The following is a 16,303-nucleotide window of genomic DNA, read 5'->3' as shown; positions in this document are numbered from 1 at the left end:
CAAGTTGTAAAATATTACAATGTAAACGATATAAAACGTATAAAAAACTACTATAGTTTTGTTTACATTCTACGGACACGGTCTGCAGTCTCAGCTAGCGTCATAATGACAACAGTGTTTATACATGAATGAATCAGTCTATGATAAAAAGAAAGGTAGAAAATCTTTTCGAATATGGAAAGAAAAAGGTTCCTAACTAGGTGAAGTTTTCGCATGAACGAAAGGAGCTACAAAAATATTTATATGAGCTTTAAGAAGAGTCTGCATACCAAAGAGACATTTTGGACTTCCCGCAGTAAATGATCTGCCACGTGACGGGCGACTTCCTGTTTTGTCGAGGCTCTCCCATATCTGGAAAGACCAAGCTGGCCTTCGCGAATAACAGAGAAGAAAACAATGACATAGGGGCCAACGTACTGTCTTTCACTTGGTTTAAGATGACAACGGCGGAGCAGACCCCAATTCTTATTCCATCTGAAGGTATGTTACTCAGTTTTGTTTGGTCATTGGAAGTTAAAATGTGCTTTTTTCTGGATCTTAAATGAAGGAAGAGCGATTTGGGAAGTTCATTCTAGTTAATGATATTGATATAGTCAAGCGAATATAGTAGTTCTGACCGTAAGGCTTTCTATACACGATTATTTGTGGATGAAATTAACCGCTGATATCGTTCTAGAAAGAATGTCAGTGAAATTGTCTTCGACTATTTGGTGACAAAGCAGCGAAACGATCGTTTGTGAGGACAGAGTGACGAAGTCGGCCACAGCCTGCTTCGACCATCGCCTTGTTGGTTGGCCCCTTTGGCAATCGTTTCTCCCAACTCAGTGTGTGGTGTGCTTTTCGTTCTGCTCTGTTCTGCCTTGTACAGCTTGGCCTGTCTGCATAAATTTGCGTCTGTTTTGTGCCGTGCAAACGGACAAGAGCCGTGGGCCCAGGTTTCTAAGCCCTTGATGGGAATACAAAGCCAATCAGCCTTCTGGCCGTTTCACATGGTCCTTGTATTTTGTTTGCCAATGTAAGCCGAGGCCTAGCTTCGATATCTCAAGCCATGTATATGATGGTCCGGCTGATTATTTTAAGGAATGGTGTGTACAGTGTTACAGAACAATGAAATGAAGAAAGGATATTTTGAAAGAGCACAGAGAATCATTGGAATGTGTCACACCCGCTTTCAGAGGTTTTTTTTTTTTTTTAAGAATGTAGGTGTGGAGTGGGGGCAGAGATAAGAGAAATATGAATGATGTGAAAAAAAGTTTTTTAAAAATACACCATGGCATATAATTAATAGCATTTAAAAAATACAGCCAACTAAGAAAAACCTTCACTGTTTATGGTTTTTCTAATTTTAAGGTACATTTTTTTTATCCATTGAAATCAGTCACACATTCCAGTGTTAGTACTAGATGAACCATGTTTTTGCATTTCACATGATTCTGTTGCTTAGTGACAGTAGTGGGATTCTTCAAACACAGCAGATAAATTCTACCATCCAGTTACTACTCCAGTGGTAGTCACACAAGCTTGCAAGCATTTTAAAAATGAACTGGTGCTTAGATGACCACACCTACAAATAATGAGGTAGTTTATGAAGTTAAAAAGGTGGTTAAGGAAATCATTTGCTGATCACGAGACAAGATTATGTGGTGGTTAATTAATGATGTTTCTCAGCATTTACTTCAGCTAGGCCTCGTGACACATTAACTTTTCATTCTAGACAGCAGATTTAATTGGTAGAATGTTAAATCATTTTACTTCAGTTGTAAAACAAGATGTGGATGCCATGTTTCTTGGTCTGCCGTGGGCTGTGTCTTCTTGGAGAAGGAAATATTTATTATCATTTAAAGCGAGCTATAAACCTCTTTACACCTTTTTTTTTATAGGGCTTTCTCTGTGTGTGTGTTACAAATTTCTGTTGATGCCTAGAAGCAGATAAAATTTGATGCTCCTCTGCAACATCTTATGACAAAACATCTCATAGATTTCAAAGTCTGTACAGTGACATTAGAAACAAATCGTTTAATCATAAGAATTGCATTCAAATGCACAGTCATAGTTGGCACATGCAACAAGTCTTTACAAATAATTTTCATTTTTTGATGACAGTTATTCTGTTCCCCCACAGTCCTCCACATACCCTAATCACATCGAATTCGACACAGGTATGCACACACACGCACCCGCATATCAGATACAGAAGTATGTTGAATAATTTCGATTTTCACATGATTTTCAAAAGAAAATTACCCATGAAAGCTGTAGAGGTGGTGGAGGAAAATCACCAGGTCAACAACTAGAGTGCTTGTGGTAGTGTGGAGGAGGCAGAAGCAGCACCTGTCATGATAGTGATAATATTTCATGGTAATTTTTTTACTCAGGTTTTTTATATTAACATATAAAAACACAAAATGCGCATAAGAAGTGTGAAACATACAAAAATGCCTTCTTGTACACATCACCTATCTGGAGTTGAGTCTACAAAAGTAGACTGTTAAACTGAAAAGATTTACACATGTAAATACACATAGAGTTTGGATACCAAACCATGCTGATATGCATGCATGGCATATCACATCTTCTGAACTATCTTTGGGAGTAGGAAGACAATTATTACTGGAAAAATAGCAATGCAACAGTGGTTGTTAGAGAATGCAGTTGTCTCTTGTTTTATCAGCAACTGCTTATTTAGAAAGAAAGGATGTTAAGCATTATCTTAGAAAAAGGTCTTTAAGATTTGTAGAAGTAATGGTGAGCTTAATTGAGTGTGAAGCTTGTAGCTTGTAATCTGATGCTTCAGTCTGGGTGTATTCATAGTGCTTTATCTGTACTTTAGAGTGTCATCATCAGTAGATTTCTCCTAGTGTGGGGGTGGGATATTATTTCATTGGACATTATCTACATGTATTCAACTACAAAACTGCTAATTTAATTTTTGATATTTTTCACAGCTTTATGGTCTTATTAGAGTGTCTTTATAACACTCAGGAAATTTAAATATGCCTGATAGTAAGATTTTTCTGTCTTTCTTGCTATATCTTCCTTTTTTTAATTTGGAGTTTTGTTATTGTTTATTGTTCATTGGCTAGAGTATCTCTTGGATTCACATGTGTTTATCCATTTAAGTAACAAGTTGTGCATGCCAGCAGTGTTAGACCATGGTTTTCCAAAGAAGTGATTATGGAACTAACATACCATAGTTTTGGTAGCTGAATGTAACTGTTTTGGGAGGAGTAAAAGTCTGGTACAGCTAGAGATAAGGCCATAGGATCATGAACAACTGCATTGACATCTGTCCAGCTTCAGCTGCTGGGGTTTAGGCATGTAACACTGTTATTTGCTTATAAATCCTAATCTGTCTAGTGATTATGCATGACATATTGGTAAATGGAAAGACTGTACAGGCTAGGGAAAAGCTGGAAATGTCAGGGACATTAATGAAATTTTTGCACCCCAACCCCCTCCTTGACTTCCTCTACATTGTTTTCTGACTGCGGATGGGGCGGATCATGGTGTTGCTTAGAAAAAGTACAGCGTCGGAGGATTTATTTGCAAACTTGGTTGACACTGTCTACTTTTAAGTATTTCTTGATACAGGGTGAGTTGCTTGACGCCATTGATTTTTGTGTAGATTTTTGTATTAAACAGTTTTTTTAAGTGGCTCAGTTGTGTTAATCTGTAGTAAACATTTCTCGTGCATCCTGCATTTTTTACTTGAAGGCTTGCCTAGAAGTGAATAAATCATGCACTGTGGTACACTTCCTTTGTCTTTAGAAGTCTTTGTTCTGGAGAGCAGAAACTGCAAAAAAGAAAAACACACCCTTAATCAAGAACAATCTTTTGCTTAAAGGAAGTGACAACACAGAACCAGAACATAATACAATTCTGTTTTTAATCTTTATCACCAGCCATCTCAGATGGTAAATCTTTCTAACAAAGGAGTTACAAACAAAATGGGCTGAGACAGCTTTTAGTAATTTGGAAACACGTTTTATAGCTTTAAGTTACAGGAAGGCTTTTAGTATTTTTAAAATCTAGATCACAGGCATTTTGAAGATGCTGGACAGAAAAGGAAAAGGACTTGCAGCTATAAAACTGAAAAGCAATGTTGAGTAGATTAACATAATGTCCAACTATTTGAATATGACGAAGAGAAAAGTAACACTGGTCCCAATATTGATATTTTGAAGAAATGCAGTCAGAGGAACATGCCACTTACCAAATATGATAATTAAAATGATAAAATGTATTTGGTAAGCTTAGTGAAAGGTTCAGAGAAATTGTGAGCTGCCAAAGAGATGGTAGTCGGAATTCAAAATGGGTTCAAAGCTGATCACAGTGAAGGGGCAACAGTCTGGATTCTCTTTCATGCTTTTGTAAACTATAACAAGGTCTCCACCAATGGTCTGAGAACATGAGAGAATAAAGTTGTTTTTTTTTCCTAACCTGAATCCATTACTGAGTTCTAACATTCCGTAATGTTCTAATGTTGTGAAGTGAAAAGTGGTAAAAAGGGGTAATTTGTTCAATGGTCAGAGAAAAACCTGTGCCTTTAGCTAAACTATTCACATCTGCCATAAGTGATGGGAAATCTTTGTAGTTTATGTGGAAAGCAGCTTAAAGAGGGTATATGTTTAGAAAGGGGATAATATAATGTGTGATAGACAACGGAGATATTAAGTGCTGGCTTTCTTTCCTGATTTAGTATTTTGATGAAAAGGCTGGCAAATATTTCTGTTTCTAACTTACTTCCATGGTCATGTCAATGCAGAAAAGATGAAGAGAAGATCATTCTTTGCTTATAGGGCCCTCCTTAATGCTGTGTAAATGAGGAATGTTCACTTCACTAAAAAGTCAACAGATGCTCTAGCATTCAAGAGCTTTATATATACTTGGTCGCCCAGCGCAGGAAGAATCCAGTAGATTCATCAATGGCTATTTGGCGGATATTACAAGAAGCTGATGGCAGGCAAAGAGCCAATCATGTGGTAAGATGCCATTGTGCTGTGGTGGGATAGAGGGGAAGGAGGAGAATCAGAACTAGAGGCCTGATGGCTAAATTTGGGAAAGATCTTTGTGATCTTTTTGCTGCTTTCTGCCAGAAAAGCTGCCACTTGAGGGACCCCTTATCTCTATCATGGCGTCTGTAGCCTCAGCAAGAGATGTGGAAACAAGTTGATGGATTTATTGGGCCTGCAAAATGTCTGCCAAATGTCATATCTTGCACTGAGCAAGTAAGGGACAAAGGGAGACCTACATATTCTCAGATCTGAAGGTGGTTTGTCAGATAACCATCAGCACTATAAGCTTGCACAACATTTGCTGAGATGAGTTTGGTGATTTTTGTGTTACATGATATGGCTAAATGAAACATGATAAAGGACTTTCAAAGCTGGGCTAGAATGAATGTTGTGAGTTCATAAACTTTCAGCACCAAAGAACGCAAAAAACACCAAAAAACTGAGCTTTAACTGGCTAAACAGAAAATAAGTTTCACCTGCCATACAGTGTAAGAGAACTTTCGCTACTTCATCAATAATTGTGAAAATTTGTCATTTCTGCAAGAGGGTTGTATTTTTGTTTTAAATAGATATTCCCAAAGACAAGAAAAAGCATTGAGACAAGCAAAAGAATTGATGATGAGAAGAGAAGGACCCTATCCACTCTGTGTGCAGTAGTAGTGTTCTGTACAGGATCAGCCCATTGTCCTTAGGCAGAATCTGTTGACTGTTGAAGATAGTAACAAACCCTGTAATATTTGGAGGTAGTAACAAACCCTGTAATGTGCATGGTATAAAGAATTTTATGGCTGCTGCTGCTGGCAGTGAAAGTCCATAACTTCCTCTTGGAGCAGCCTCTGCTGTTAGGGCAGTGTAAGGTTCACAGCTGCCCTTATCAGGTCAATAGCGCGGCCCTCTATAGAGACTTCAACAAATAACAGCCTTTTCAACCGCCCTCAGCAGCCTCCTGTCACCTGTCACATCCAGTCTGCTGCCACCTTGTGCCATGCTCCCTCCACAGTCAACCAGCATGCTAAATGAAAGCCTAGGGCATGGAAGTTCTGTATTTTAAACAGACTGAAGCTAACAGGGTCTCTCCCCCACCCCATCCCCCCAGAGGAGAAGGGAGAAGTGATTTGATGCATTACCATGATGCAAAAACAGACTCACAGAGCAGAGTCACAGAGAACATCTGCTGCAGCCTTCTTCATACCACCAGGGAACATACACATACATTTGGACTCAAGTAGTTTGACAAGTTGTCATAGAGAGTTTTTCTTTTAATGATTCTTGTTGATGATAAAGTCGCTCAGTTGGGAAAATACCAGGTGACAGTTCAGAACAGTTTTTTTTTTTTCTTGTTGCTTTTTGTTTTTTGTAAACTGCATACGAAGAAAAACCCATTAAGAATATTCATGAATGTCAGCAGTGGAAGAATGAAGGAGCAGAGTGGAAAAAGAAATATTCTAGAAAAACTTAAAATACACTTCATCTTCAGCAATTTGGACATTTCTGGAGGTGGTGGTCCAAACTCTGACATGAGTTTTGAATGATGGTAGTGTAAGGCTTCTGGGGTTTTTTTGTTTGTTTTTTTTTTTTTGTGGTGTTCTTCTTGAGTACGGAAATGATTTTTAAAATAGTTTTTAGCATGCTGATTAGTTTTGTGACATATTTTTGCTCATTTTTGATTAGCCTTTTACTTTGGCTGATTGGGTTCTTGTAGATGCTCATGTCATACCTTCATCCAAAAAACTCCCTTGAAAGATTCATGTGTTTCACAGTGATGTTGTGTGATGTTGATTGTTTATTGCCTAGTTTCTTAATGTGGGCCTGTGTTTTATGTTTGCCTGTTCTTAATGTATGCCTCTAACCTCTATAGATATTTGTAAGAGTCTGGATTATAGTATGCATGGACCAGACCACTGCCTTTCTGTGGTTTCTGGCTTGCTCATTGTTGGAGTTGAAATAACATTTAAGAGGCATCTGTTTCCTCTTGTCTGTGTAGGCTATTTCCCTTAAGGTTGCTTCTGCTTATGGTAGTAGTAACTGGGCCAACTGTGTGACCTCGTTTCATGATGTGTGTCAGCCTTTAAATTCTCCCTTGATGGGTGAACTAGACTTTAAGCTTAATCAGGTTTTCAGTACAGTGGTACCTCGACATACGAGTGCCCTGACATACGAGTGTTTTGAGATACGAGCCGCCGAGCGAGCGATATTTTGCTTCGAGATAAGAGCAAGATTTGAGATACGAGGAATCGCACACTACACCGCTGCACACGACCCCAACATGTAGGGTGGATGTTGGGGTCGTGTGCAGCGTCCAACAGTTTCTTCCACCTCAGACTAGACCTCAGTCTGTGTTGTGTGCTTGTTTCCCTCGTTTTCGAAGCATTTTTGATAAGTTGGGTTCGCGTTTTTTTGCTTTTTGTACATTTACAAAACATTATCACATTTATTTTTATAACCATGGGTCCGAAGAAGAAGATGATGTCTATTGAATTAAAGCGCGAAATCGTAGAAAAACATGAGCAAGGTGTGCGAGTAATTGACTTGGCGAGGATGTACGGGCGTAGCACATCAATGATATGTTCTGAGCTTAAACAGGAGTTGATAAAGGGTACAACGCCAGCTAGGGGCGTTACAATAATTTCTAAGCTCCGGACCTCTCTCCATGAAAAGATGGAGAAACTATTGACTGTGTGGGTGACAGAGAAGCAGGAGGAACCTTAACATAAAGCATCATGTGTGAGAAGGCACGAGCGATTTACGGTGATTTCCTGAAGCAGATCCCACACACTTCCACAAACGAAGAATTTAATATGTTTTTATAGAATATGTATTTGTTATTCATAAATAAATGTTTCTTCTTGTAAATACACCTTTTCTTATTCAAAAACACTTAACAAAAACAACTGAGGTGGTGTTTTGGGAGCTGGAACGGATTAATGGCATTTCAATGAATTTCAATGGGGAAAATTGCTTTGAGATACGAGCAATTTGACATACGAGCAAGGTTACGGAACGAATTAAACTCGTATGTCGAGGTACCACTGTATCTGTTTCCACCATTCTTAAAACACACAGTAAGATAGTGCACACAATGGCTTTCCCTTCCTCTTGAAACCTGTTTCATTCTTGCTGAGTTTCTGCTGGGGGAAAAGAGAGAGAGATGGGGAAAGGTATTTGTTATTCTGACCATGAGGTATTTTTAGGATTTTGCAATAGGTTCCATCAGTGATACTATATCAGTCTTTGAAACCAAAGAACTATGAACGCTAACTGACAGCCATGTTGCTGGTGTTTACAAAAACAATTGACTACCTGAACATGATGTGAAAGGTCACATAACTTGGTGAAGTGTATTGAAGGCTTTTTGTTATTATGAATTAGACAAAGCTTTAGAGAGAGACTCATTGGTATTGTTTGTAAAAGCAGACAATATGCATGTGGTTAGGATGTTTATTTTATTTTTTTTTTAAAGTGTTCACATTATACATGAACTCCTATTGTGAATTTAACATTTCCTCTACCCATTCTTTGGCAGTAGCTTGATTTATTATGATATATTTTAAACATTGGAAATGCTAAGATTGCTGGCAACTTTTTCCGCTGAACCTCAACAGTCATTTTTCTTGAGGCAGTGTGTACAACAGTTTTAAGTATGGGTAATCAAACTTTTGATAAAATACTGTCAGACTGAAGTATCCCGCCCCTAAAGTTTGCACTAGTTGCCATTCGTTACATTGCTGCTAGCAGCGTTCTTGGCTTTTGCTGCTATCTGTAGTGATTACTGGAGGCTTGATGGGAGCAGAGAAGATAGGACACTAGCTTCCTGAAGTGTTTGGGCTGTAGATAATCACCAACGGAGATTGCAGACGACTGGCCCACCTGTCGTTATGTAACAATGGTGGATGGAGCGTCCGTACCCTCCGCCGTGAGCCACTCTTCAAAATCAGCTCCAGACATTATAGTGTCCTTGGCTCTTGGCTAGTCCAGCAAGGAGCAAAACTACAGATATGCTGGTGGAAAGACTGGGCGTACAGGGCAGCTCACGGTGCATTTCTTTTTCTTTTAAGAGAGAGGCGTTAGACGCATCGAATTGTTGCCACCCGGCTTTCAGATCGGTATCAAGCCGGCCACGTGTGACTTCTTGGTAAAACTTCCGTGCAAGACCCGTGTCAAATCTCCTCCCTCTCCCCTCTGCCTCACTGCTCCCCCTACCCCATTCTAGCCACGAAACGAAAAAAAAGAAAAAAAAAGTCGATGGTATCCTCAGTGACACCTGTGGGACGCCGGCGGTATGTGTGGTCCACACTTTACATCAACTCCTCCCTCCCCAAATCCCCACCCAAGTCGTCACGGACGACAGCTACAAACTGTGGTACAGTGGGGAGTAGGACTTGGGGTGCTTGGTGCAGAGAAGGGTGGCCGGAGCCGTCATCACCTGTACACTCGTATTCAGCAGGCTGATCTCCATATGTATCTTAGCTAAGCCCCACAATGTCACCGTTGTGGATGTGGAGGAGTGTTACCAACAACTAGACAAGGTTGTGAAGGCAGTTCCGACAAAGGACATCCTTGTTGTACTCGGTGTCTGGAACGCCAAGGTCTGCCCAGACGCCTACAAACAGTGGGCAAGGACAGTGGGCAAATTTGGCTTTTGGCATCAGACCTCAGCGCAAAGCCATGGACCTTACAACCGGCAACTAACATCATACACTCCCGCAAGAAATCAAGGACGGCCACTTGGCACTCGCCAGATGGTTCGAACGACAATTTGCCGCGCTGAACCTGGTTGATTGTACTGTAGACACCCTCGCTGGAAACATCAAAGACCGGACTGGTCATTCTGTACAGGACCTGCTCACTATCGCCCAAAATAGGCGGGAATGGAGGATCCTGTCAGAAGCCACATCTGTCCACGTGCTCCCTCCAACGACAGGTACCAAAGGACAACTGACTTACTGACGTCACGAGCCTCCAACGGCGTCAGCTGCGCCGAAGATTGAGTGGTGGTGGCGAGTGGGGTTTGGGGGGAGGTAGCTGTTAGTGGTGGCCGTGGGATGTCGATGTGAGTGTTCTGTACTGTGGTGGTGGTCCAAGGACGGTGGATATGTACCCGCCATGCAGACGACCTGCAATGCCCGGAAATTCCGTCGGCACCAAGTCGCGTCGCCAGTAGCTTCTCTCCGGAACCGCGGAATTCCGCTGTCAACTTCCGGCTTGTGACTGGGGCCATTCACCTGCATCTCCTCTCGCCAAGCTTTGTTCTGTGAACTGCAGGGGAAAAGGTCTTGCTGAGAGTAGGGATGGAGGTGTTAATATCTGCATGTGCAGTTTGATTCAGTGCTGGCAGACAAGGTAGGGAAGTGAAAAGGGGACAGGGGGCGATACATTTCCCAGCAACCTTGATTGATAACCGAGGGGGCAGCTTGTCCTGAAGTTGCATTACTCATCGACCTGCCTGGAAGGTGTTTCGCTTTCCCCATCCCCCACAATTAAACCAAAAGAGGTAACACTAGATCCAGTACCCAACTGCTATAAACCGACATCGCTAAAAAATAACTGCATTATCAAAAATATAATTCCACCAATATTGCTTAGCTTCATTTTAATGTAGTTTTTGTCGATGTCTGTATCGCACTTTAAAGACACATCAGTATCTGAATGTTCGTGGCTGTCGCTAATAAACACCAGACTACAGGGCGGACAACCTACCTCTACATATGCTTTCGTTTTCACTGATGGATGTGAAAGTCGCCCTTGCCGGCACTTTCGGCTCATCTTTCTCTTTTATGTTACCCTTTTTGTTTCTTTTGTTTCTTTTTTTTTTTTTTTTTTTTTTTGAAAAATCACGGGTGGATTTTGGGAAATCAGACCTTGCTTTTGTGTGCTGTCTGTGCTGTCGTTGACTAGACTCAATAAACCCAATGACGTTGGACAAAGGTCGGCGTTCACCGGAAAAGGACAAAGACAGCCTCGCGGAAACTGAATTACTAGGTCCGGCTAACCACTAGCGACTAACCCGTTATAGAAACTCCAGAGCCTTTATGACACACCTCTGGTAAACTTTCACATGTTGGCTTTAATTGCATTTATTTAACAAATGAATATTAAATATGTGAGTTGAAGTCTTCATTTTCCATTTTGCCCTTGTCCTCCTTTGAGAATATTTAAGTAAAGATTAAAGTAAAGACACTAATCATTGTTATAGCGTTCGATAAAAATATTGGAGGTCATGTTTAGGATGTTGATACTTATTTTTAAAAATCTGTTGTTTGCAAGTTTGCTTAAAGGGGAAAGTTTCTGATGTGGCGTTAAACACCCACTAACTTGCCTGAGTGGGGTGAGCGTATGTAGGACTGTGTTTTAACTGCCGACAACTGCTGGCGCTGTGTAGTATTAGTGTAGTATTAATTACCTGCTGGAGGTGATAGTTATGCAAGATGACAACTGTGCACGCTATTTTACATGTAAATCCCGGAGTCCCCCTTCCCCTCCCTGCAGGCGTGTTTATCGAAGAAGAAAGAAGGAAACGGGGTTGCCTGATTTACCGAAGGCGTTCGTGCCAGCTTGGGTACAAAATAAAGATAAATTGACTTTGTGTTATATTCGTTCTCAGTTCTGGTGTCACGATCTCAGCCTTCTTTTAAGGCGACCTTTCTGAGCATGTGCCAGGCTGTTTGACCATGAAGCGCGAGGTTTTGTACGCATTGTCGTATGTTGAGACTTTTTGGACTTTCTGCATTTTTACACGTTAATATTGCCTGTGATTGCCATTGAGGATGAACAAGTTGTATTTGGTTTCACTAATCATCTTCACTAGCAATCACTCTCGTTGTCAAGCCCCCGCACCATCCTAGTTTCCAATATTGCCTTGGAATAAGGTTTGTCCACTTATTGCCGCTGGTGGTGTTGTCGAACCTAAGTTTTAACACTCATTTTCGATGTCTTGACATGATTGCTTATTTGTGTGCATGCGTATTTGATGCTGACTGCGCATGCGCAGTGTATGAAGAAAGCTGACATCGTGACAGCCACTCCCTTCTCGTGGTGGCGGCCTGAAGTGTAATTGCCGGCGTCATGCAAGCGGGCTCGTGAGGCAATCTTAAGGGGACGCAAATGGCATTGCACTCGTGGTCTCCATTTCCGACATATCTCTAGTAGGCGTTAGGGTTGACAGATCTCATTCACCCTCTTGACACTGGCTGGATGGTGGAGGCAGCGGGTTTTGCTGGAGGGACAGCTAGAAATCTGTCGGAATGGGACAGACGACCTTCACCACTACGACCACCGTGTCATGAAGACCTCACCAGGCTGCTGCGGTCTGAGCGGTGGGTGTGCTGCTGGTGGTGGTGGTGACATCAAACATAGCTGTGACGCTGGCGCTTCTCATCTGCGATCTGCGAGGTTTTGGTGCTTACCTGGACGTGTTGTCAAGGAGACATCCCCCTCCACCTCTCTGAAGCTGATCAGGAGAGAGTGGACAGCCGAATGAAGTCCCTGTCTCTACAACAAACTGTAGAGGTGAACGGGATTGCTTTGTGGGTCGGGAAAGGGGATGGTGGTGGTGGATGTGGCGGGAATTGAGCAGGTGAATAGCAAAGTCAAGACTTTGTGATGAAAACTTGCGGACGTGGCTATCGTTGTCGATATCTTAAAGAGGTCCGCGGGAACTGTCTTACAGGACCCAGAGGTGTGTGTGTGTTTGGAGGAGGGAGGGTCGGGGTTAGTGGGAAGGAGACTGGAGGGTGTCGAGATCCAGTATCACCAGACCAATAGCTCTCGGAGAAACTACTCCCTTTTTCTCGCGCACCAAAGCGAGGCTGCATGGTTTTACTGATGGTCATTCTATTTCGTTGGTCTATTAACTGCCGGAGGAGGATAGTGCGGGAGCAAAGAGATAAAAGATCTTGATCCACGAGAGGGGACAATGGCGTAAATGGGGTGGTGTGTCTGTTAGAGGGCGGTTGGAGAGGGAGGGGGGAGGGTACTGATTGGCCTGACGTGAAAGGCAACTGATTGCGCTGGCGTGGTGTTTGAGCTAGCAGCTCTTGATCCTTGGCAACACGAGCTGATGGGTGTTGTCAAGGACAACTAGTGAACACCTGGATCACGCGATTCTCTGGTCAGTTCCATGGTGTTTGTTGGTGGTTTTTTTTAAGATAAAAAGTAAAAATCATTTCTCAACTATTTTTTTTAACTCATTAGGGAACGAGGTGTTGGGGACAACACTTTTCTCAGGGCCAGCTTTTTGTGAAAGGGGAAAAGGGTGCCTATGTTATCTCCCTGTCGCTATTTACCTTTTCCCATACATCCATGGAGTCAAGCACCCAATTCCTGTCAGCCTGGTCGACCGAGGGAGGTTCGATTGCGCCGTCATACTAGATACGATAGATTTGTTCCTCGTTTCCTCCATCTTCTTAACCCTCCACCCGCAGGGCTCACACAACAACAGTAATTGAGAGGGGTGCAGCTTGAATGCTGATGAAGCTTCACTTCGCAGTCTGCAAGCACAACGCAGAATTTTTACAGCTTTTTGTGGCCAGGCGCCGCGGAGCGATGTAAACAGGCTGCTTACGGATATCAAACGTCGGCCTTATCTGCAAGCTCCCTCTGTCATCAGATACGGGAGTCTGGCTCCCTAGGAATCGACCATCCAGCAAAGCTGGCACTGGCAGCGATCCTCGGACATGAACAGTGCAGGCGGACGCACCACTCGACCGCCAACCAAGAAGTTCGCCGAACTTTCTACGAGTGGCAACTTCCTAATCCTGGAGCAGTCACAGCACGAACATTGGGGATTCCTATTGACAGCTGGCGGGATGTCAAGCAAATCATGGCGAAGGTGATGTTCCAGGATGATGTACAGAGGATACTGCTGTCTTGGGGCCAGGTGCACAGAGCGTATCTAGCTGCTAGCAGGAAGGCTAATGAGAAGGCAGTCGGCTAAATTCATCATACCTGAACCAGCCAGCCAGTCAGCGCCTGAGCACGTGACCATCAGCTCAGAGTGGATACCGGATTCATAAGGTGCCTATTCAATAATTACTAGACGCACTCGGTCTTGTGCACAATTCATTCAGTGAGACAATCATCCTATCTTCCAGCCATGCTCATCATTACTTAGTCAAACGAAACGATATCAGACTGACACATTTAAAAGAACAGGTGCGTTTATAAGTCTGATTTGAAGATTCGGCATCGACAAAGAATTCCAGAGCTTAGGTCCATATTAGGAAAATGCAGGGAATACGAGTGATTCACGTTTGAAGCGACCAGGAGTCAGAAGCACTGGATTGGACAATGTCAAAGAAGTAGGGGACCGGGTGTTGAAAGAGAGGAGAGTAGGAAGGTAGCAGCGGTGCTAGAGATGGGGCTACAGCACATGAAAGCAGGCTTGTATCTCATAGACAGGCAGAGCAGCCTTATCAGCAAGGACCACAAGATTGACGGTGATGTGCTGTGAACAAAGGACGTGCAGCAGGCTACTGAACTCCAGGAGATGTCAAGAGTGGGTTAGTGACAACCAGTTAAAGGTGCTTTGCTGTAGTTTAATGTAGACACTACCCAGGTGACGATGTTTTTAATGGCATCTTCAGCTTGAACATTCATGATGCAACTCCTTCTCAACTCAATTTCTTGCACAGCTTGAAAACCGGATGACCTTAAGCAAGCAGACCGATAATGGAGAGCGAGGGAGATGGTCAGGTATATAAGAGAATTTAGCATCATGTAACCTAGGCTCCAGGAATATTTTTTTTCTGGTACACATGTTGCTAGCTTGATTGTACAGTCGGCAGCAAGTGGCTTGGTAACAGTTGGCAATCCGCCAACCTACCCCCTCAAACATAATTTTAAAAGATTAATTATCTATCTTAATTACCGAAATAGTTTATCTCGCGGAGTGAATTATTTTTGAAGAACTAGGAAATAGTGGAGCGTGTTTTCACAGGGAGGGTAGAGACAAGAGTAAGATGGAGATTGTATTTGTCCCTCTGTGCTGCCATGAAGTGACGGCGAGACGAGTAGAGGGCATGTGTTTGCACTTGGTCATTTTCAAATGTATCCGACATGGTGATGATAAATGGATGAACATGGGGCCGCTGAAGTTCCGCCTCTGTGATAAATAAAGGGACTAGCTTACTGGCATGGCTTGGCGTGCCGTGGGCTAATGACAGCACACGTCATTCACTTCGCGTGCAGTTGGTCGGTCACTTCCGCTGTAAAGGTCAACATTTTGAAGTTTCCAAGATTCTTTATACGACGAACCCTTTGCTGTAGTCTATGTCGTGTGTGTGTGTTGGACATGACATTTTTGTTAAACGAGCGGACCTCTTTTATTTTTTGGTGTTTCCCACACTAGGTCGTCAGAAGATTTCTTTCCGCTACATTCGTTGCTTTCTCTGTAAAATAAAACTGACCCGGTCATTAGCTTGCGTGCAACATCTGCTCTTCATCTGTGGTTGGATCTTGTTCTATCAGTGATCTTAGGTCCCCGAATTCAAGCTGTTGCCTCCCTTTTATCCTAAATACAGCCGCTTACGTTAAAAAAAAAAAAAAACTCCCCCCGAAATGCGGATAAAGTTGGCAGGAGAGACTTTCAACCAGCAGTCCGTGGCGGGGTGACATATTTCGACCGGAAGTCCGTGACGGGACGTTGCACTATTGGTCGACAGAGAAACTGGCTTTATGAAGGATGTGAGGTGTCGTTCTCACTCCACCCCAGTTGGCTGCTCTTTAAAGCGGCGATAAAAGTTTTCAACCACAGTGTGCAAAGTTATCAGTTAACGAGAGACACTTACACCTGGTCGTGTGTGTATAGGGAGTGTACGAAACGTGCGGATCCTCGCCGTTTGTCACAGAGGTTGGGTTGGCAGTAAAAATCTTCATCTGCGGGAATGTCGGTTGGTTGTCGTACCTTTCTCCAAAAAATGCTTATTTCTAATTATCTTAGTTTTCCCTCGTTGTAAGATACTAAAAAAGCATATTTTATGTAATTTCTGTAGTTCTGTCCAATTTTTCAACGTGGTACGCGTACGTCATCAAGGTGTGATGAATTTTAACGGATGAGAAAGTGGTCTGGTGTCCCGCTGTCCTGTCTCTGTTAGCCAGCACGGACAAGGACAACCCTGTAGTGACATCCTCTCCGATCCTGGTTCCACAGGCCAGTCTTAGCAACTGCGACCCATGAAGGCTAGAGAGTAAGCTTGTGAAGATGAATACAAGGATGACGTCACACCAGTGATGTTCGTTGGCTGTCCCGGCCTCGAGCCCACGTGAAGCTGCACACCAACCTGTAAAGTCAG

At 42.7% G+C, this 16,303-nt stretch overlaps 1 protein-coding gene across 1 annotated transcript in view; it reads left to right on the top strand.

The window, feature by feature from the left end:
- The first annotated feature begins 299 nt into the window (after positions 1-299).
- LOC112558703 (cell wall protein AWA1-like) overlaps positions 300-16,303 on the top strand; it is a 48,052-nt gene continuing 32,048 nt past the window's right edge. Inside the window, exon 1 of the mRNA XM_025229302.1 lies at positions 300-480. Coding sequence (XP_025085087.1) covers positions 300-480 — 181 coding nt within the window. The remainder of the gene's footprint in view (positions 481-16,303) is intronic.

This window comes from Pomacea canaliculata, linkage group LG3 (genome assembly GCF_003073045.1).
Source record: "Pomacea canaliculata isolate SZHN2017 linkage group LG3, ASM307304v1, whole genome shotgun sequence".
Classification (NCBI taxonomy): domain Eukaryota; kingdom Metazoa; phylum Mollusca; class Gastropoda; order Architaenioglossa; family Ampullariidae; genus Pomacea; species Pomacea canaliculata.
Note: the sequence above shows the minus strand (reverse complement) of the source record. Positions and strands in the feature narration are given on the sequence as shown.